The sequence below is a fragment of the Cryptomeria japonica genome, chromosome 10, assembly GCF_030272615.1.
Source record: "Cryptomeria japonica chromosome 10, Sugi_1.0, whole genome shotgun sequence".
Classification (NCBI taxonomy): domain Eukaryota; kingdom Viridiplantae; phylum Streptophyta; class Pinopsida; order Cupressales; family Cupressaceae; genus Cryptomeria; species Cryptomeria japonica.
In genome coordinates, this window is record NC_081414.1 from 918639558 (window position 1) to 918661092 (window position 21535).

Here is a 21535-nt window from a genome sequence, read left to right on the forward strand (position 1 = left end):
TTTAATTTTCAAACCTATTTCATTTTCAACTAGAGCCTTGAAGACTTTAAACTTCTCAAGTGCTTCTGATTTTTCTTTTAAAAACATAACCCAAGTCATGCGTGAATAACCATCAATCAAAAGCATGAAGTATTTCTCACCTTGCAAGCTTGCAGTTCTTGTAAGACGACACAAATCAGTGTGCATTAGCTCAAGAGGTCTAAAACTGGATAATTCCTTTGATTCGAAGCTTGCTCTAGTTTGTTTGCTCATCTGACAATCTTTACACACAACATCAGAAAGTTTAGTAAGGTGTGGCATGTCTCTAACTGCTTTTTTCTTGCTGATTTGAATCAGATTATCAAAGTTCATGTGTCCAAGTCTTTTGTGCCACAACCAAGCTTCATCTAGGTGACTTAAACAACACTTTTCACCATTAGCATCATCAAGAATATACAGATTGTTAGCAACTTTACTAGCATCAGCAATATGCTTACCATCTTTACTAATAACACAACAATCCGAATTAAAGATCAAGCTATGTCCTTGATCACATAGCTATTATGTTTCAGCCCTTTTACATATAAAACATTTTCAACTTTAGTTTCACCATTGTTCAACACAAGTGTACCTTTACCTACAACCCTTGCAGATGAATTACCACCGAATCTAACTTTACCACCATTCATCCTTTTCAGGGTCAGAAATTTGCTTTTATCCCCAGTTATATGTTTGGAGTATCCACTGTCAACATACCAAATATCCTTTTCATTTTGTGCAAGAAAGGTTATTTGCACAATTAAGGACTTTTCGGTATTTTGTTTCTCCTTTTTCCTCCAAACTTTAGTATTCTCATGTGCCTTCCTTTTCGTTTCAACCTTGTTGGTAAAGCCTACCAAACCATTCTTACAAACTCTTGTAGTATGACCAAAGTTATTGCATTTATAACAAATAACATTATAATTCCTCAAAGATGCAAATGAATTCCGATTCACAAAACTGAAATCTCTCTTAGCAAACACTCGACCAAAATAATTGCATGTAAAATAGTAACCATAAAAGTAAGAGTTGTTTAACCTACCCATATGAGTTTGTCTAGCAGTAGAGGACCTTTTCAAAGCGATATTTATGTTTTTAGAGAATGAATCTCTTGTATTATCACCATTAGACTTTTGTTGTTCACCTTTAGTAGATTTTGAACATTGACCTTCTTCAAAGCCAACTCCACTTATATCAAGGGACTATTTTTGAGAGCCTAAAAGATCATCCAAAGACATAGATCCTTTATGATTAATCTTCTCATGATTCTGTAACTATGTAGATTTATCCAACTTCCTTAGAGAAACAACTTCAGCTTCAAGCTTCTCACAATTTTGTTCTTTGTCCTTGAGCTAACATCTGATTTCTTCTTCTACCGTCTTTGATTCCTCAATTTGGAGGTTCAAATCAGCTATCAACTTTTCTACTACCTCTAATACAAGATATTTTTCAGAATTTTTGTTAATCTCTTCTTGTAACGACAACTTTAAATTCTGATTTTTCTTTTTAAACTTCTTAATTTCACTCAAAGCACTTATAAGTTCTTGCTCAAGATCTACTTCTTCCTCTTCTTCATCAAAGTAGTCTTCTTCTTCTTGATTTTCAATGAAGGTCTCTTCTAAAGCCATGAATAAAATCTCGTCATTCAAGGACTCCTATGTTGAGACATGAACCAGCTAGGACTCGAACCTAGGACCTTCCATACGCTGCTGGAATGCTCTACCACTGAACTATTGGCCCCTCTTGGACAAGTCCATCGTCTGTCCAAGTGTGGATTATTTCCAACACCAACATCCTATTCATTACCATCTAATGAACAGCTTTCCTCTTTAGAATAGAAACTTCTTTTGAAATTACAAGTCTTCTGTCCTTTCCTCATAAATTTCTTATTACTGATTTTAGACTCTTTCTCGTACCTACTATCCTCTTCCTTCTAATACGGGCATTTGGCTGCAAAGTGACCTATCTTTCCACAATAAAAACATTTTAAGGGCAGCTTGCCCTTATACTTTCCAGAACCTCTTTTCAGTTTTCTCACAAAATGTGTTGCTTCACAATCAGATTCTCCATCAAAACTCTCACTTGACACACGTCCCTTTACTTTTCTTTGAAGCTTTGAAAGCAATTTCTTTCTTTGAAGAAGATTCAGCATTTGTTCTCATTTCATAGGCTATCAGGATACCATGCAACTTGTCAACAGTCAACTTGTCAAGTTCAGTCGTCTCTTCAATAACTAAAACATTAGTATTGAATCTTAAAGGTAAAGACCTTAAGATCTTCGAAACCACAATCTTATCTTCAATCTTCTCACCTAAACCCTTAAGAGAGTTACAACTTCATCAACTCTCAAGAAGTAAGCTGCAATACTTTCTTCTTCTCGCATTCTAAGACTTTCAAACTACAATTTGTGAGTTTGAAGTTCGGCATTCTTAACGTTTGCATCTCCTTCATATGCATTTTTAAGTTTTTCCCACATGGTTTGAGTTGTATCACAATGCATGACCTTACAAATTCCGCCTCTGATAAGCCACATAATATTGCATTCATGGCTTTAGCATTGCTTTGAAACTCCTCCTTTCCATCAGCATCTGTAGGAGCTGTAGAAGGAATAGTATAACCATTTACCACACTCATCCAAACATCAAAACCAAGAGACATCAAATAGGTCTTCATTCTAACACTCCAAAACGCAAAGTTAGAACCATCAAACAAAGGAGCTTTGTTTGTTGCAAGTCCTTCAAGAGCATTCATCTTGTGTGCAAATGGGATCAATCCTTCAAGCTTTTAAGCCTTATTAGAAGGTATCCGGCTCTGATACTGTCTGTGTGTGTGTGTGTGTGTGTGTGTATTTTTGTGTGTGTTTGGGTGTGCATATATATATATATATATATATATATATATATTGTGTTAAAGTTTTTCTTTTTCTTTTTCTTTTTCTTTTTAGCTTGTTATTTTATGTTTGTTTTTCCTTGTGCATTCTTTTGTATAGTTTTCTTATTCTTTGTCCTTCTTGCCTTTCTTTTCTTTTCTTTTTCTTTCATTTCTCTTTTTATACAAAATATATAATCATTTTTTGTTTCTTTATTTATTTATTTTTGGTTTTGTTTCTATCTTTTGTCTTTTCATCTTTGTTGGCTGATCGGCTCTTTTAATTTTCTTTTGCATTTTTTATCCTCTTTTTCTTTTATAACTTTGTTTTATCACTTTTCTTTCTTTCTTTTTTCTTCAGCCTTGTTTTTTCTCTATCCTCCTCGTTCCTTGTGCATATCTCCATAACCTCCCCCTTCTAATACCCCCTTAAGTGAGCCTTTGTCTGCAATTTGTTATTTTTTACATCTCTTGACACTCTCTCTCATCTTGATGATGGATCAAAGAGTGTGATCCGAAACATTGATGCAAAAAAGATAGACACAATCAAATCCAGAAGCAGCTTAATAATTCAGTTATGGATTGTGGAAATTTGATAAATTAAATTAATAAAATAATCAAATATAAATTAAAATAATATTTAGTTTTAAATACTAATAATCTAGTAAACCATAAACGACTAAATATATATTAATAGATTATATTTAAAGAATAAATTTTTAAATCTCTAACGTTTTAACAACAAAATAAGTATAAAATTATCAACAATTAAGCTTTTTATATCTATAATAAAGTCAAAACATCGAACATAATATAAATATAAACAATTAATTCATACATACCTTTGGACTTGTCACTATTGCACGAAAATAAATTAGAATGCTCAAAAAAAATTGAGTGATTGTGTTAGAACACCAAAAAGAAAAGGGTCGTTTAAAGAAAATCAAAAAATGTTTTGTTTGTCTTCGCCATTCACATGTAGATTTATTTATACCCATAAAAAAGAATATTTTTTGCTTGATTCTAGGTTATTTATTAGTTTGGGAAGATTCATGCTAGTTTTTAAAACAAATCATGCAATATCCAATAAGGCTGGAAAACTAGGGGTTCTTTCAGGCACAAGGGTACAATATTTGATGTGTATCCACATTGTTCAATACACATATTTGTACTATTTATGACAATACCAGTGTTCCATGGGTGTTGGGGACGCATTTCCAGGACGGGGGGACCAAGGGCCTAAGTTTGGGGACGGCGGGGAGACGGCGGCGGGGGGGTGGCGGGGTGGTGGTGCTGATATAGTTATACATATACATATAGTACTAGAAAAACTAGTTTTGAAAAGATGTATATCAGTATTACAGTATAAGAATTACATTTCAAATGAGACTATAGGAAATTTGAAATACTAAATCTAAATACCAAGATTTCTAAGTTTTGTTATATGGAGCCTAATCAGACTCGGAGGTTAGATTTTCCCTACTTCTATCAACGCAGTTTCCCCCTATATTTTTCAACGGGGGTTTGGGGGCAGCGCCCCCAACTTGGGGTCAAGGGGCGAGGCCAAAAATACTTTTATTATTTTCTAAAGGCATCGGGTGTTATTTTTCTATTGGCCCACGTCCAATTAGAGTTACCCCTTAACCCCCAAAAAACTTAAAAAGTCACTTTTTTTTTAAATTTTAATTTTAAACATTGCATATACGTGGGGGCGACGGGAGACGTCTAGCCGTCTCCCTGTCCTTCGAGAGACGTGCAAGGAATGCCCAAACGTCTCCACGTCTCCCTGGGAGACGCAGAGATGCGGAGACGTCGACAATTGGGTGGCGGTGGCGGGACGGTGGGGGACATCGCGTCCCCGTCCCCCCATCCCGGAGACGTCCCCCTTAGGGAGACGTGGCCAAAAAGGTGGGGGACGCATCCCCGTGGAACACTGGACAATACATATGCCTGGGGAGGGGGGTCAACATATCTAGCTACTCTTAAGAGTGGAGATTTGCACACAAAAGATGATGTCTACACATAAGGAAGGGAGGCTTCTTGTTGTTGGGGTTCCTACAAAGAAGAAGCAGAGAGCATATTGTTGTTGTCAAGCATCATAAAGTTTAGCATCCATAAATTCTTCTTCTAGTATTTCAAGGACTGAATATGATTACATCAAGAGAATGTTGCCATCATATTTCAGCCATTAGGAAAATCATTCAAATGTAAATGCAATTACTTAATAATTGTATACAGTTAGTAAATGAACATGTCGTTAATGTTGGCTCATTCCATATTGGTTGTAAGGAGTCTTGTATGCCTTTATAAACAAGCCTCATATTTAATTGTGATCTTGAGTTGATTAGAGAATTAATCCATATTCTAGTATTAAGTTTGACGAAAGCTAGGAGGGCAAGACGACTGAAGATCTACTTGCCCATTTGCCCTTTAATGCTGGCCATGTGTACGCATTCAGCATATTTGCGATGTGTGAATGAAGCATCATAGTGTTGTGCAAATTATGGTCTTCACATGTATTCACACATATATGTCTATGTGGGATCTCCATAGTTGAAAAAGTATTGGGTCACAAGTCCATGGGTAGTACCATGGGTGATATGGGCATTCAGGATTTTCTATCATTGCCATGCCAGTGCACAAGCTGCAACCAATGTCAAGCAGAATGGACAAGTGCAGAACTGAGGGCAAATCTGCCTAATACCATTTCCCCTAACCAAGAAAAGAATAAAAAATGAGAATAAACAGTTTTTTGTTAACAGAAAGTGTGAGATAATTTTTGTGAATACACATAGGTAGAAGCAAGAAAACACAAAAAATTAGTAAACACACCAAAACTGCTAAAGTCCAGTAGGCTGTTCATAATAAATACATACCAAACTGAGATTCAAAAAGATATATAAAGCATAAATAATGCTAAATAGACCTTAGTTGAACCTCTGACAATTGGTGCAACAAAATCCCATTGGATCACAAAGTTGACAAATATTTTTCACCAAGAAACCCTAAACAGCTGTTTACTCAAGTAGAGAATGGTTAATTAAAATACAGAGTAAACGGAATGGAACTTACAAAACATGAATATCAGAACATAGAAATACCAAGTACAATATAGGTTCAGAATGATAGATCATTTATTCCAATATGTAATGTGTACATGACAATAGTAACAGTGCCCCAAGACATCCAAAATGAGTACATAAATAGTAGTCCACAATTAGTTAAGATTACCAACCAGTAGGAATTGTCAAGTAACAACTACTCATCGGGGACAATAACCACCATTACGTAACATAGTTGCCTATGTTGTTGTGTAGATAGGTGGGATCCCTTCCAGGGCTGACATAGTGCACAAAATGCCAAGTGGCCTGTCGGCCTTGGCATTTGGATATATCAGTTGTATGAGTCCAAATTGGGGCAGGGCCTATTTAGGGGAACCATTTGTGTAATTTGTGATTAAGTTAAATGTAACTTGCAACTAAGGGAGACTCATATGTAACTTGTAATATATAGGTTTGACCCTATCCTTGGCGCCAAAAGTGTATGGCCAACTTGAGGTCTATTAGACGGTATTGATTCATATATATGCAAGGTCATGATTGCATCAAGAGATATGAATTCGCTAACATGCAGGACATGTAGTGTGCTCGGGGGTGACGATAAGAGCTTATCGTCTATGGTTGGGAAGGCAAAAGATCTGATGTTTGCCTGTGGTTAACGAGCACTAACATAAAATCAACAGCCTAACTACTAGGCACTTAACACCTTTAACTAACCAATATTTATTTAGAAACAAACTCAATATAATCTACCGAATACATCAGCCCCCCCCAAAAAAAAGTTGTCTTCCAAATGATGGAAGCAAAGAAGATACCATGTACAACAATAGAATTACTAAGGAGGGTGAGAAGGCATCCCTAGACAAGTGGAGGACGTCGGAATCGATGAGGCACCTAAAGTGGATTTCGGCCAATAGCTCGTGTTCCCTAGACCCCTTAACCATTAGAACGGGCTCCATTCGGCCACTCTTAGTCTTCTCCAACTCTAAGTCGCAACCTTATGTTGTTGATCTTATGGTACCAGCATGGCATCATTCTCCGCCAATTTTGCCTTTTGCTACTCCAATAGACTCTCTTGCTCAAACAACTGAGCATCCCATTCAAATAAGGTGGCCTCCAAAGCTAGACAACGCTCACATTCTACAATGGTAAGTTGGGTCTGCTAGGCAAACTGCTACTGAGATATGCAAATATGGGCAAACAACTCACTCTTAGCACCTTCTGCTTGTCTAAGTGCACTCACCCTAACTATACTAGCTTCTTCTAGAGAAGTCGTGACCCTCTTCATTTTGTAGAAGACATCCCAAAAACAAGTCTCCGTGTCATGGAGTGCAGTGAGCACTCGGCCATGCCTTCCCACCGTGGTGGACCTCGATGGGTGTCATGCCACCATCATGGTTGGGGTCTCCACAACGGGTCAACCCTGAGATACAAAACAACGGGAGAACTCCCTCTCACAATCTACTTGCATGAATGCAAGAATCTTTCGCGTAACTGATGCAATGTCCTCTAGCTCTACCAAATATCTTTGTACCGTGTTGTTGACGTGGCTAAAATCGTATCGCTGCAACTTTCTCCGACCAACGCAGAATAGAATTTACTCACTAAGTATCCTATCCTCTCTTGTATAAGGAATCCCTAATGCTGTTTTAGTTGATCAAAGGGGGCAACCTCAAGGTTCCAAATGTTAGTTCTTGACTGTGGGATAACTCAACGATTGATGTGTTTTGCTGGGAGCACAAGGGGCCTTACGTTTTGCAACAGGTTGGTCTGCTGCAATTCTCAGAATGCGAAATAAAATCAGAAGGGAAGGGGTTAGGAGACCTAAAATTAACAAGACTGGTGTGCGAGTAGACGGATTCAACATAACCAATCCCTGCTTGGCCAAAATAACTCACAACCTCACAAGAACGATGCAATCTTCAAGGGGGACTTAGAATATTTTCAAACTGCAGGTGCATGGCTAAGCACCCAATTCTAGCGCAGCTCAAACGGACACCTGCAATTGAACTAAACACAATTTTAAAGGCTCATACTAACCATACACGGGGATACACAATCAGCATATCCCCAATGGTATGAACCTGAATCCATCAAATACTTGCACACCAGAAGGATCTATCTAAACTTGCTGAAGGAAACCATGCAAACAAAAGAAAACCAAGATAACAAACACCATATTTCAATGTTCATATATTGATTTTGGCTGTCATTACCAAGCTTGCAAAACTCGGCGAGCAATTCAAAAACTCGCGAGTAATCGCGATCCATAATGCCGCGCGAGTTAATCGCGGAAATACTCGGGGCGATTTTTTTATATACTCGCCGCGATTTTTTTGGCAAATAATCGCCGTTAATGGCCAAAACGCGGCACAAAATGCGAGAAAAACGCGACTTAAGTCGCAGGCAAAAAAAAAAACCGAAGTCTTTATTCCATTTCGCGGCTCGCGCGACTCCGGAAGGCAAAAAACGCCACGCGATTTGCATAGGGTTTGCATTTGCACGCACGACCAGGTATCTTTTTGTATTGTTTTATTTCGAATACACAGTCATTTTGACTGTGTAATACACAGTCATTTGAAATGACTGTGTATTACACAGTCAAAATCACTGTATTGTTTGCATTTGCACGCACGACCAGGTATCTTTTTGTATTGTTTTATTTCGAATACACAGTCATTTTGACTATGTAATACACAGTCATTTGAAATGACTGTGTATTACACAGTCAAAATGACTGTATTGTTTGCATTTGCACGCACGACCAGGTATCTTTTTGTATTGTTTTATTTCGAATGACTAAGACTGTGTAATACACAGTCATTTGAAAATGACTGTGTATTACACAGTCTTAGTCAATTCAAATGACTGTGTATTACACAGTCACAGTCATTTCAAATGACTGTGTAATACACAATCATTAGTAATTACAATTTACAGTCATTTCAAATGATTGTGTATTACACAGTCATCAGTCATTTGAAATGACTGTGTAATACACAGTCATTTGAAAATGACTGTGTATTACACAGTCACAGTCATTTCAAATGACTGTGTAATACACAGTCATTTCAAAATTCAAATGACTGTGTAATACACAGTCATTTCAAATTTTCAAATGACTGTGTATTACACAGTCATCATTACACAATCACAGTCATTTCAATTTTCAAATGACTGTGTAATACACAGTCATTTCAAATTTTCAAATGACTGTGTATTACACAGTCATCATTACACAGTCACAGTCATTTCAAATGACTGTGTAATACACATTCATTTTCAAATGACTGTGTATTACACAGTCATCAGTCATTTGAAATGACTGTGTAATACACAGTCATTTCCAAATGACTGTGTATTACACAGTCATTTTCAAATGACTGTGTAATACACAGTCATTTCCAAATGACTGTGTATTACACAGTCATTTTCAAATGACTGTGTAATACACAGTCATTTCCAAATGACTGTGTATTACACAGTCATTTTCAAATGACTGTGTAATACACAGTCATTACAGTCATTTCAAATGAGAAATGACTGTGTATTACACAGTCATTTTCAAATGACTGTGTAATACACAGTCATTACAGTCATTTCAAAATTTCAAATGACTGATGACTGTGTAATACACAGTCATTTTCAAATGACTGATGACTGTGTAATACACAGTCAATTGTGAAATACTCAGTCATTTGAAATGACTGTCAACTGTGTAATGTCAATGTGTATTAAAGTATTTCATTTAAATTTAAATTTGAAGTTAAAAACTTTAAAAAATACACAACCAATTAAAAATTTTAATTTTAGAGAGTCATCTATTAATAGATGATTGTAAATAAAATACAGTTATACAGTCATTGTAATTTTTGGATGTTTGTGATTTTTTTTGGTAACAATGTTATTTATCTCTAAATGTTGCCTCTCTTTTGCTAGGTTCTTTTCCACATCTTTTTGAAAGAAAATGGATTCAGCTTCTACAGTTAAAGTTGGTGGCAAAAAGAGAGACCCTTGTTGGAAACATGGGAGACCATGTCCAAAACGAGGAGATGTTTTTTGCAACCATTGCAAAAAAATTGTAAAAGGTGGCATTAATAGGTTCAAATATCACCTTGCAAAAATTCAATGCCGAGATACCACAAGCTATACGGAATGTACTGAAGAGGCTACGAGAGATGCAATAGCAACGCTTGAAGCATATGATCAAAGGAAGGCAACAAAAAAGAGAACAGCAGAGGCAATGCCAGCCCCAAGGGCAGATTTGAGTTCCATGGGGTCACATACAGATGTGGGGACATCTGGTTCTTCCCTTGGGCCACGGATACGAGCAAAGGGAACTTTGGACAGCAACATGGAAAACTTCTTTATTCCACGTAACACTCCTGGTGCACAACCTGGATTGCTTGGCACTGCATGGAATAAAGAGGCTCACCAACAAGCCAAGGTGGCGTGTGCTAGATTTTTTATCTACAACGATGTTCCGTTCAATGCTATTTCTAGTCCATCTTGGGACCAATTGGTCACCGCGTTGACTGTGGCAGGTAAGGGGTTCAAATCCCCAAGCCGTTACGAGGTAAGTGGACCGTTATTGCAGGATGAGGTCCAAAACACTCATGCATTAGTGGAAGAGCAAAGGACTATTTGGGAAAAGAATGGCTGCACCATTCTTTTTGATGGATGGACAGATGGTAGGAACAGGACACTCATCAACTTTCTAGTTGCTTCAGGAGGACAGTTAGTATTTTTTAAATCAATTGATGCCTCCAATGAAGTGAAGAATGCGGAGACCTTGTGCAACATGTTGGATGAAGTGGTGATAGATGTGGGAGTGCAGAATGTCATCCAAGTTGTGACTGATAATGCAGCTGCATATGTGGCAGCCGGCAAACTTCTAATGGCTAGACATCCGACATTATTTTGGAGCCCTTGTGCTGCCCATTGTCTTGACTTGCTCCTTGAGGACATAGGGAAACTAAGTTGGGTAAAGAAAGTGGTTGAAGATGGAAGGAATATCACCAAATACATCTACAATCACACATGGGTCCTGAATCTTATGAGAGAGCACACTGAAGGTAAGGATCTTGTGCGGTCGGGGGTTACACGCTTTGCTACCAATTTCCTCACCTTGCAGAGCATACTTGCTACATTGCCCAACCTGAAGCGGATGTTCGTGAGTGAAAGATGGTTGGGGAGTCCTTATGCTACAAAGCCTGAAGCAGAGAAGGTTGTGATTGCCATTTTTGATACTAATTTTGCCAAGATAGTGGAGGAGATCATCAATGTAAGTTTTGAAACTTTAATTGATGATTTATTATTTAATTTTCTAATATTTCAATCTGCTGATTTTGTTAGATTTTTTATATCTAGGTGTCGAAACCGTTGGTGAGGGTGCTACGAATGGTGGATGGGGATCATAACTCCATGGGGTATCTATATGAGGCCATGGATAAGGCCAAAGAGGCGATTCAACACTTGTATGGGTCAAACAAGACCAAGTATGAACCCATATGGCGCATAATTGATCGGAGGTGGAACCATCAACTCCACCAACATATTCATGCTACTGCCTACTTCTTGAATCCCAAGTTTTTTTACTCTCCGAGTTTCAGAGCAGATGCAGAGGTTAGAATTGGCCTTGACACATGCATTCGGAGATTAGTTGATGATGAGATCCTTCGAGACCTGATACTTGATGAGTTGCAGAGTTATAAGAAGGCCTTAGGGGAATTGTTTTCTTCACCTGATTGCAAACGTAGGAGAGCCACCTTACGACCAGGTAAAAAAAAGCATATGTTTAATTTTTACCATTTATTTCTCTCTTTAAGATTATTGAAATCTTTACAAGTTATAAATCACATTTTGTATCCTTGCAGATTTGTGGTGGGAAGATTATGGTGCCACAACGCCTAATCTTCAAAAGCTTGCCATCCGCATATTATCACAGCCTTGTAGTGCTTCTGGTTGTGAGCGCAACTGGAGTGTTTTTGAGAACATCCACACAAAAAAGCGCAATAGGTTGACTCAACAACGCTTGAATGATCTTGTCTATGTGCGGTACAACATTCGATTACATGAGAAGAAGGTGCTAGGGCAAGATTCACATGAAGCACTTGACTTGGATGACATTGATCCATATGCAGCAGAATGGGTTGCTTCTCCTGATGATGTTGATAATGATTTGGATCCATTCCTTACTAATGAGCAGCTGAGTGAGTTGGAGAGGGCAGGAGAGGAATGGGATGCGGAAGTGGCAGCACGTGAGGAGGAGCAGGAGGTTGATCATGCAGCAGAGGCACCTGTTAGTGTTGAGGATGTTGCCACTACTTCAGCACCACCCACCCAGCGGCCACAATCTGTTTTGAGCTTTAGTCGTAGACGCAATTTATGATTTCTTATTTTCATTGATACCAAACTTTGAACTTGATATGTAATTAGAATTTCAGAGGTTCTTGTTTTGTGGTCTATGACTCTATAACTCTATGAGACTGTCACTATGATACGTTGATATGTATTGAACTCTTATACATATGTTGCACTTGGTTTTTGGTTTATGCTATGATACTTGCATTTGTTGCTATGTTACTTGCATTTGTTGCTATGTATTACCAAAAAAATTTGATTTATATATCATGGAAATCATATATGTTATACAAATTTGGTGTAAATGTGTGTTTTTGAATTATATATAAAAAAAAAATGTATTTTCAAATGTTCGATAAAGTTGCCGAGTTTTGCCGAGTTTTTTGCCGAGTTTTGGCGAGTCCCGAGTTTTTAAAATTTTTTGGCCTTGCCGAGTTATTGCAAAATCCGAGTTTTTCATCTATGGTCATTACAACAATTTCTGCAGTAGTTCTACTCTATTCCTAACTACTAAATTCTAACCTTCTAATCTAACTCTAAAAATCTAACCTGTCTAACTCTAAAAATCTAACTAGAATCTAACTCTAAAAATCTAACTAGAATCTAACTCTAAAAATCTAACTTGTCTAACTCTAAAAATCTAACTAGAATCTAACTCTTAACAAGAGAAAGGCCTCTACCTTTTATAGATTTTACAAATTTGAACCAGAGGCCAGGATTGACTGCATCCAACAGTCTTCATCTGCCTTCTAGAACTTGGCAGCTTTAACCCATGCCCATTTAATCCTCAATTATCCCCCCAACCACTTTCTCAACTATCTACCACTATTTGGCTTTAATTCGATCAATCAAGTAGTTGGAAATAACTGAGCGGTGTCCCCTCATTTTAAAATATCTTGAACGAGGCCCACAGGCAATAACTGATTTTCTGGAATTTCTTCCCGCTGTGCATTTCTGAGAATGCACGCACTCGTTGCATTCTGAATGTTCTTCGTCTTTGATCTTGAGGGGGAATCTCAATTTTGCGGTTCAGGATGGTGCGCTTCTCCGAGCTTCGTCATGCGCTCTATGATGCGTTCGTGCATTTCCACTTCCGACGTTGATCGCGATCAAGGCTTCACTTTGTGCTTCGGGTTGTCATCAATCTGCAAACAATCAATTTCAACCTGGATTAATCATTTTGAAAAATTAAATAAATTAATGTAACAAACATTATTTTTTTCTTTAAATGCCCCTCTTGTTGAAGAGAACTTGGCCTCTTTAGGCATTTCGAAAGTTCGGCTTCTTTTCATGAAATGCACATCACACTATTTTATTTTAACGCCGCCCAAGCCTGATGAAATTCGAGATTTTTAATTGCAATTTTAATAAAATCATCAAATTTTGAAACGCCCCCCCTCCTAAGTTATAATTTCGGCCACTTTAACTAGAATGGGCAACTTTTCTTTTTAGTTTTCAGCTCAACGAGTCAAAATGCGCAATGTAGAACTTTATATTTCTTCCACCCTTTCACTTTTGCTTTGATGTTTTGATTTAAAACACCTAACTTTTAGAGAAGAAATTCGGCCAATTGGAGGAAAATGCATGATTTTGGGGGCTAAACGTCTTGACTTTTTCGGCCTATTAAGTTGATTTCGCAAACCTTTTCTATTTGAATGACTTTCGGCATATATGAAGGTTTTGCACGATCTAGAACTTTGGAATTTTCGGCAATGAAGCCGATTTTGCGAACTCTGACCTTCCCTTTCATTTTCGGCATATTTGGCTATTTTGTGCGAACTTTGCCTATCTCTAATTTCGGCTCAATGAGGTCTTTTGAAGATTTTCGGCCTATGTGGGCTCTACGAGCGAATTTGAAGTTCTTTGTCATTTTCGGCCTTTGAGATGCTGTTGCACGACTTTATTATACACCCCTCTATCTTCATACAATCAGGCCTTTGAAGATTATAGTGCGATTTTTGTTTAGCTTCCATTTTCACAAAATGTGTATTTCGGCTGATTTTATATTAGATGCCCTCTTCCTTGAAAACTCGGGATGTTTCAGCAGAATGTGCGATTTAGATAAATTTACGATTTTATTTCATGTCAAAAAAAAGTCGAACTCTGGGAAGAAAATGCCGAACTTTGGCCATCTGGAAGGAGATGTGCAATTTTAAGTTTTGGTTCTTTGTCTAAGTTTTCGGCCTATTGAGCCCTTTTGCGCAACTTTTTGTTTTGAATATTTTCGGCTCAGAGTTCATCAAAATGTCAAACTTCGCTTTGAACGTTAAAATCGCGTGTTTATAGAATTTGGCCATTTTGATAGAAATGCGCGTACTAGGGTATATTCGCCCTTCCTGCAAGTGAAATCGGGATTAGAAGCAAAATAGTGCGATGTTTCCATCTCAACTTGGCTCAGCTTCAGGTGGACATTTGCAAAGAGAATTACGAAGGCGACTGGAGAGGAATTGTGGAGATGTTGACTCATTTTGGCTGAATTTCACCCCTCTGACTTCAACCTTACATTATTCATTGTAGTTCTCAGCCATATAAGATGCGAATTTCGAGGTATTTTGGTATTTGGCAAGTGCGAGGTGAGAATGAAACAAATGAATTTCACTTGTCTTGAAAATGTCGGGTTTGAGGCTCACATAGCGCATGACACTCACTAAACCTTAGCTCTAATAGACTTCGGCTCTGATAGGCATTTTGAACGCAAAACCCATTACTTCTCTCTCTCTCTCTCTCTCTCTCTCTCTCTCTCTCTCTCTCTCTCTCTCTCTCTCTCTCTCTCTCTCTCTCTCTCTCTCTAGCAGAAAGGCAACAGAAAAACAACGGGGTCCCCTGAAGCAGGGCAAGGTGTGCATAACGCACAACACATGCCAAGTACGTCATGGGGATCAAATCTAGAAAATCTCTATGTGCATCTTTTGAGTCTCATTCTCACTCGATGAGTCATCTAAACCCTCACCTTCTAGAGTCAGCCTTTTCAACCATGAGCTTGGTAGAGGTCACTATGATGGTAACTTCCTCTACTGCTAGTATACCCCACCCTTATTTCCATGCAGCAGTTCTATTAGCCCTTGTGTCAATTGCCAACAGCTCTACTTCCCTTGCCTCAACTACTAGAGAATCCAAGTTCTTGTCCAAGAGACTCAATTTTGGCGGTGGTGGGGCGGTTGGTGACACCTTGAACTTGCTCAGCCAACTATCCACCTTGGTTGCTCCAACTCACTCCTCAAAATCAAGTGGTGCAGCTTCAACAGCAACTACCAATGGTGCGGCAACTAGCATCACTTTTGCAACAATGGCTACTTGTGTCGCTACTAAAACTCCTTCAACCCATGGAGAAACTCTCGTTGGCGAGAGTGACAAACAAGAGCATAGCAAGCAAGAATTCAATACTCACAACGGCAATCTTCACTGGAGGTGTTGGTTGAATTGGCATTAAGTAAGCCTCTACCGAATCATCCTCTGAACTGGTATGCTCAAGACTAGCATTCCTCAAATTGGTGTCCTTAGTAGATGACGATACTGCAATAGTTGCACACTCGCCTCTTTCTTCTTGACACTTCCTTTTCCATGGCAATTGCACTATTAGTGGAACGACCTCCTCCAAAGCCGCCAGAACTCCCAAATTAGCCCAATTGAATACTATTGGTCACCCTGGTTCCAACTGTCCGACAGGCTATAATCTCCCCCATTTGCTCAGAGGCACTTGCGTATGAATCATATCTAGAAGTAACCCAATGGCATGTTGGGTCATATAAAAGGCTTTGCCCCTTAAAATCAAATAGCCCTCTCGCCCAATTATAAACTTTGTCCACACTAATTTGGATCATTGGAAGGCCACATTGGAAGTGCGGATGGCACCCATCAGTCAACACTTGAGATCCAATTAAACACTTCCACTTTGTCGTAGCCAAAAAGTTTTTCTTGAGCCCTTTGTTTCCCCTTGAGCTCCATATGCCATCATGCTCTTCCTGTGTCAAGTCTTACCTAAAGAGCACACCAATATAATAAGAGGGGGGGGCGGCGGGGGTGAATCAATATATCAACAAACTTTTACTTTCAAAAATTGATTAGATACAATAGCAATATTTCATAAAGTTTAATCAACCACACATGCAAGATCTAGAAAGTAAGAACACAAGATTTACGTGGAAAACCTAATGGGAGAAAACCACGGCAAATTAATGCTTTTATATAAATACTTCTTTGACAATGTGTGTAGACACCAAAGTGACTCAATTCAAGGCTCTATATCTATGCCTTGCTCCCAATCTCATTTTCTATAGATAAGATCATTTGAAGTTCCAAGAGGCTGAATCAAGTACATGAACAAGAGAATGTCCATCAACTTTTTAGAGAGAACTTAGAACAATAGACACAAAAAAGCAAAAAGACCAGTACTACCATAAACACAAATTTGAAGTTAGCAATCGGATCTTCATCTATTACCAACCATTTAAATAAAATTCTCTAAAGAAGCAAAAGGATCACAAACTTTTCCAACATTTTTATAACCAAACAATAATTGGAGCAATGGCCTACTAATTAGACCAAGCACTCTCTTTAAATATCCACACAATGGTTCACATCTCTTATAATCAAATCGTGGGTAAAAACTATTAGTATAGACAAGGCTTCGAAAGATGGATGAAGAGGAAATGCTTATTTGGAAGCCCAAAGCAATGTGTGATCAACAAGTAGCTACAGAACAAGGCAATCACAAATTATCTCAACATGCCAACCAAGATGCTACCTAAGAGGATGGACAATTCGTGCAATTCTTTTTCAATAAGGCAGAAGCATGTCATACCACCAACCCTTACCCTTAGACATATTACTATCTTCATTATATATCACTGGGTTATGGAGTAGCCAGCATGTGGTGCACATAACTCTTGAGCTATCTTCTAATAGGTTCTTAAGGTTTATCTTTTTTGATAAGTAGGCCTAATTTGAGCCTTAAGATTGAAATCACCTACCCATGAAATCATAAATAAGGTGGTGAGGATTATTGTGTGATTCTTTTCTACCACTAAAATATTATGAAGACCACCCTCTCAAGTTAATCCGCTATTATATTTGCCAGTAAAAAATTTTCTCTTTTCAGATTTGTTCTCTATTGATGCTGTTATTGTTTTTCAGCTTGGCTTTGCTGTTATCATGTGGAATGCTATCATTGTTTGCATTGGATCTCTTCTGTTTCACTTGCATAAAATGTCATCACATACTTGCTCTCAGCCCTTCTCATTAAAAAAACAATACTACAATAGAGGACATTAATTTTTCACAGTCCATTAGATCGATAATAAGAACTTCTGAGAAAAACTCTGTAAGTTTTGTTTACAACTTTACATCAACATTTCAGATCACACTCTGTGATCCATCACCAGATGAAAGTAAAGATTACAACAGTATCAATCCATTCGCAAAGTGTTTTCATTAACTCCATAAATCTATATGTAGGTACATTGATATTCAGTCCTCTTATCATCATCTAAGTTCTTTTGCCGTCTCGATAGCGACATTCATTTCCAAAGAAATTTCAGCCAGAAAATTCAAGCATTCACCAATTTTTGAGAAGAAGCTGAAACCTTAGATGTGGCAACCATGTTGGCTTAATGCTTCTGTTCTTCCTTGGACTTGACATCAATGCTAGAAATCAAAACCTCATTAAGTATTGCCAACTTTGCAGATATTCTGCCATGAAATTCTAAAGCAGAAGAACATGATACATTTGATATTGATGGTGCAAGAGCCTCTTAAGATATTAACAGATATAAAACACAAGCATGGAGGTATATTTGATATTGATAGTGCTTCTGAATGTTTACAAATATATACCAAGAAGACTCTAGTTATGAAAAGCATTTACAATTAATAACTATATATCTCAAAAATAGCTCATACATTCAAAATATCAAAATTTCAAGATTTAATGAAAGAGAATTCAGTTTCAAACAAAAACGAGTATGCATCGTGAGGAAAACAGACATAGAGAATGTATGTCCATACAGTGGAAACTAGGAAACACACCGACTTGGCAATTCTTCTAGTAAGGATGGAGAAAGACCATTCTGCTTGGCTAACAAAGCTACTGCTTCTCGCAATAATACTTGTGGAGTTTTGAATTCTTTACTTCTGCTGCAAACATCCCCTTCAGCAACCATCCCATTACAAGAAGTCAAGATATCTAACAATGCAGAGAAAGAAACATCACTTTTGGAAACCCCTTTTCTCAATTTCACCACCGAACTCTCCCATATATCCATGGATGAATGAAGTTCCCTCTTGTCAATAAAACTAAAGTTATTTCTATGGAAAAAGTAAACAGCTTCTTCCATTATGGGGAAACAAATACAGGAACCCTGTTCAATTGCCCTCGCTTTCCTGCTCATATCTAACCAACCAAGTTTCTTCAACACATCTTTTGCAAGCTTTGCTGAATATTTGTCAACTTGCAATATCCACATGTTGCTCCTGTGTACTGTTTCACCTTCATTCTGCTCTTGCTCATGTTCATCCCTTGTGTCTGCAATCTTTGAGAAATGAAAGGGCATATTTGTTGCTGAGATGAATGGTTCAGGATTTTCTCCTTCACTTTGATTTTGGTCACTTACACCCCTTGCATTGGCAATCATAGAGACAGGAAAAGGTTTATCTCTTCGTGAGATCACTCTGTTTCCTATTATAGTATTATTTGCAGAAGAATTTTTGTCATTTGTGGCATTGATTTGAGAAATTTGAACATGTTGTTTAGTTCTGTTATTACTATGTAGCCAGTGGTTTTGCTCTGAAAATATCAGTGAGCGCATGTCAAATTTAAGGGGCTCGTTGAATTTTGTTCCAAATGCATAGCATGAACATCCTCCGCCAATAATAAATAAATCATCTCCAACAATAGTAGTTGTACTGCGTACTAGAAGACAGTCACTTATTGATGAAATAGATAAATGCCTCCAAACCAGAAGCTCAAGATCCAACAAAAACAATTCTTGGAATCTTTCAGCCACAGGACAACCCCCAATTATAGCTAGGTATTTGTTAAAAACAACAATAGAATGAGAAAATTTGGGCCCGGGTTGTCTCCCTTTTGTTTTCACCTCATTCCAGAAACCTGTTTCAACATCATATGCATAGAGATCCCCAAGAATTCTACTTCCATCATAGCCACCAAATAAATATATCCTTGTTCCTCTTACAGCTAAGGAATGGGAATGACGAGAAACAGGAACTTCACCCTTAGCTTCAACTCGTTTCCACTCCATTATATTTGTGTCAAGTACATGCAGATCCCCATAAATAGTGGAGCCATTGATCCCACCAAACACATATATACATGAACCAACCACTGCAGCAGCATGTCGATGCCTACATACAAATAAACAAATCAACAAATCAAACATTGATGTAATGGTAATTCTCAAGAAACAAATCAAATCATTAAAATTAAACCACTCAATGAATCAAACCTAAGTCTCAGATTTCATATGACAAAAATCACTGTTAAAGGTACTTCCAGAATATAAAATCACCAAGCAAATTTCTAAGGGAGTGCAAAACCCATATTTGTCAGTCACTTCTGTACATAACGAACAAAACTAAAACAGAACATTTCAAATATCTTGAACCAAGCTCACTAGTATTCCATTTACAAAGCAACAACATGGCATTCATTATGTATGTCCTGAATTACACATTTAAAACAGGCAAGAAACAACCAAACACGGTGAACTAAAGAAGAATTAGCAGACTTCTAAATTTAGAAAATCTGAACCACATAACTGAAAAAACTAAGCCATGTTACTGAAGAAAAAGAATGTGAAAAAAAAGAACATGTTGTTGGAAAAGCATCATGTACTTATAAAAGTTGCTATTTTTCGAACTTAAAAAGGGCTTGTCTGGGGGCTTCCTAGGTCAACCATTATGCAGTGCAGCAGATTAGAACAGCATGGAAAAACTGCCAGTTCATGATTACCCATGCATTCTTCCAAAGAAATGCTTCCATTGGACCAACATTAGACCACATACAGAAGAAGAGAAAATAAACACCCTCATGGCCAATCAGTGCTGCAGATGATGCAGAAGAATGGTCAACGTTGATATGATGGAAAAATTACTTTGAAGTTACACAACAATTTGCAGGGTATGCACTACTGATTCAAATGCATGTAAAAATGCAAATTGTCAACCATTACATTAAAATGGGACCAGCAGTATGTCTCTAGAGTCTAGACTCGCATCATTGAGTACTGAACAGTCCTAAAGAATAAAAATAACAATGGCAATCATCACAAGTTCAGTGAAACATATGTCTGAACTAAAATAAACTTAAAGAATTACCTTGCAGGGAGAATGTCCTGGTTGAACTCAATCAGATGCCATTTCATTTCAGTTAAGTGAAAAAACCATACATCACTTAGGATTCTTGTTGGATCTTCCCGGCCACCAATTATGAATAGGTACTGACCCACAAAAACAGCAGTATGACCCATTCGAGGACTTGGTGAATTTTGAACTTTTAGAGTCTTCAAATTACCACTTTTAGTATCCAGAATCAATGTGTCATTTAGTCGTGAATGACGCCCTTTACCTCCATAACCACCAAAAATAAGCAATGACTTTGAACTTGTCAAATGTGCAGCACATGTTGAGTGACCCCATCGAAATAGTTTCTCGAGTGGCTCACCAAAAATTTTCATTTTGATAGCCATGTGTCTACACCCAGAAGATGTGCATACCTCTGCACAAGCAGTCTACAAATAAATTGAAAAGTTTTACAACATGTTGAACAGGTTTAGAAATAAATCCCTTCGATTATCTAGATTAGTGAATTGAGAATATTCTAGCCTTCCTTAGACTGCACATTATAAAATTTAAATATAGAGAAACAAGGCAACTCTGGGCACAAACAAATTCCTTAGCTAAATGGTAAATAACCAATAATATATCCCTGTACAACTTAAACTATGATGATTCCGCAATCTCTCAGTTTAATGATTTGAAAGCATAACCCAAGCCAAATAACGACACTTGATTGAGAATTTGAGAGATTCACACAAAGAAACAGTGGGTATATCATACATGCCAGCTCAAAGAAGTAAAATATTAAATTTAAATTTACATTGAAAATGCCCAATTAAGGCTATCGTAATTGGGTGAAATTACAGCAATAATAACCAATTAAGGCTGTGGTGACTGGGTGTAATGAATCTAATTTCCACCCAATCCACCAGCTT

At 37.6% G+C, this 21535-nt stretch overlaps 1 protein-coding gene across 3 annotated transcripts in view; it reads right to left on the reverse strand.

Moving 5' to 3' along the window:
* LOC131036210 (tRNA wybutosine-synthesizing protein 2/3/4) overlaps window positions 1-21535 on the reverse strand; it is a 172567-nt gene that overhangs the window by 142170 nt on the left and 8862 nt on the right. For all 3 annotated transcript variants that reach the window (XM_057968055.2, XM_057968056.2, XM_059212156.1), the window contains 2 exons: window positions 20640-21039; window positions 18333-19667 (listed from right to left, as the gene is read on the reverse strand). In XM_057968055.2, the coding sequence (XP_057824038.2) occupies window positions 18333-19667; window positions 20640-21039 (1735 nt within the window). The remainder of the gene's footprint in view (window positions 1-18332; window positions 19668-20639; window positions 21040-21535) is intronic.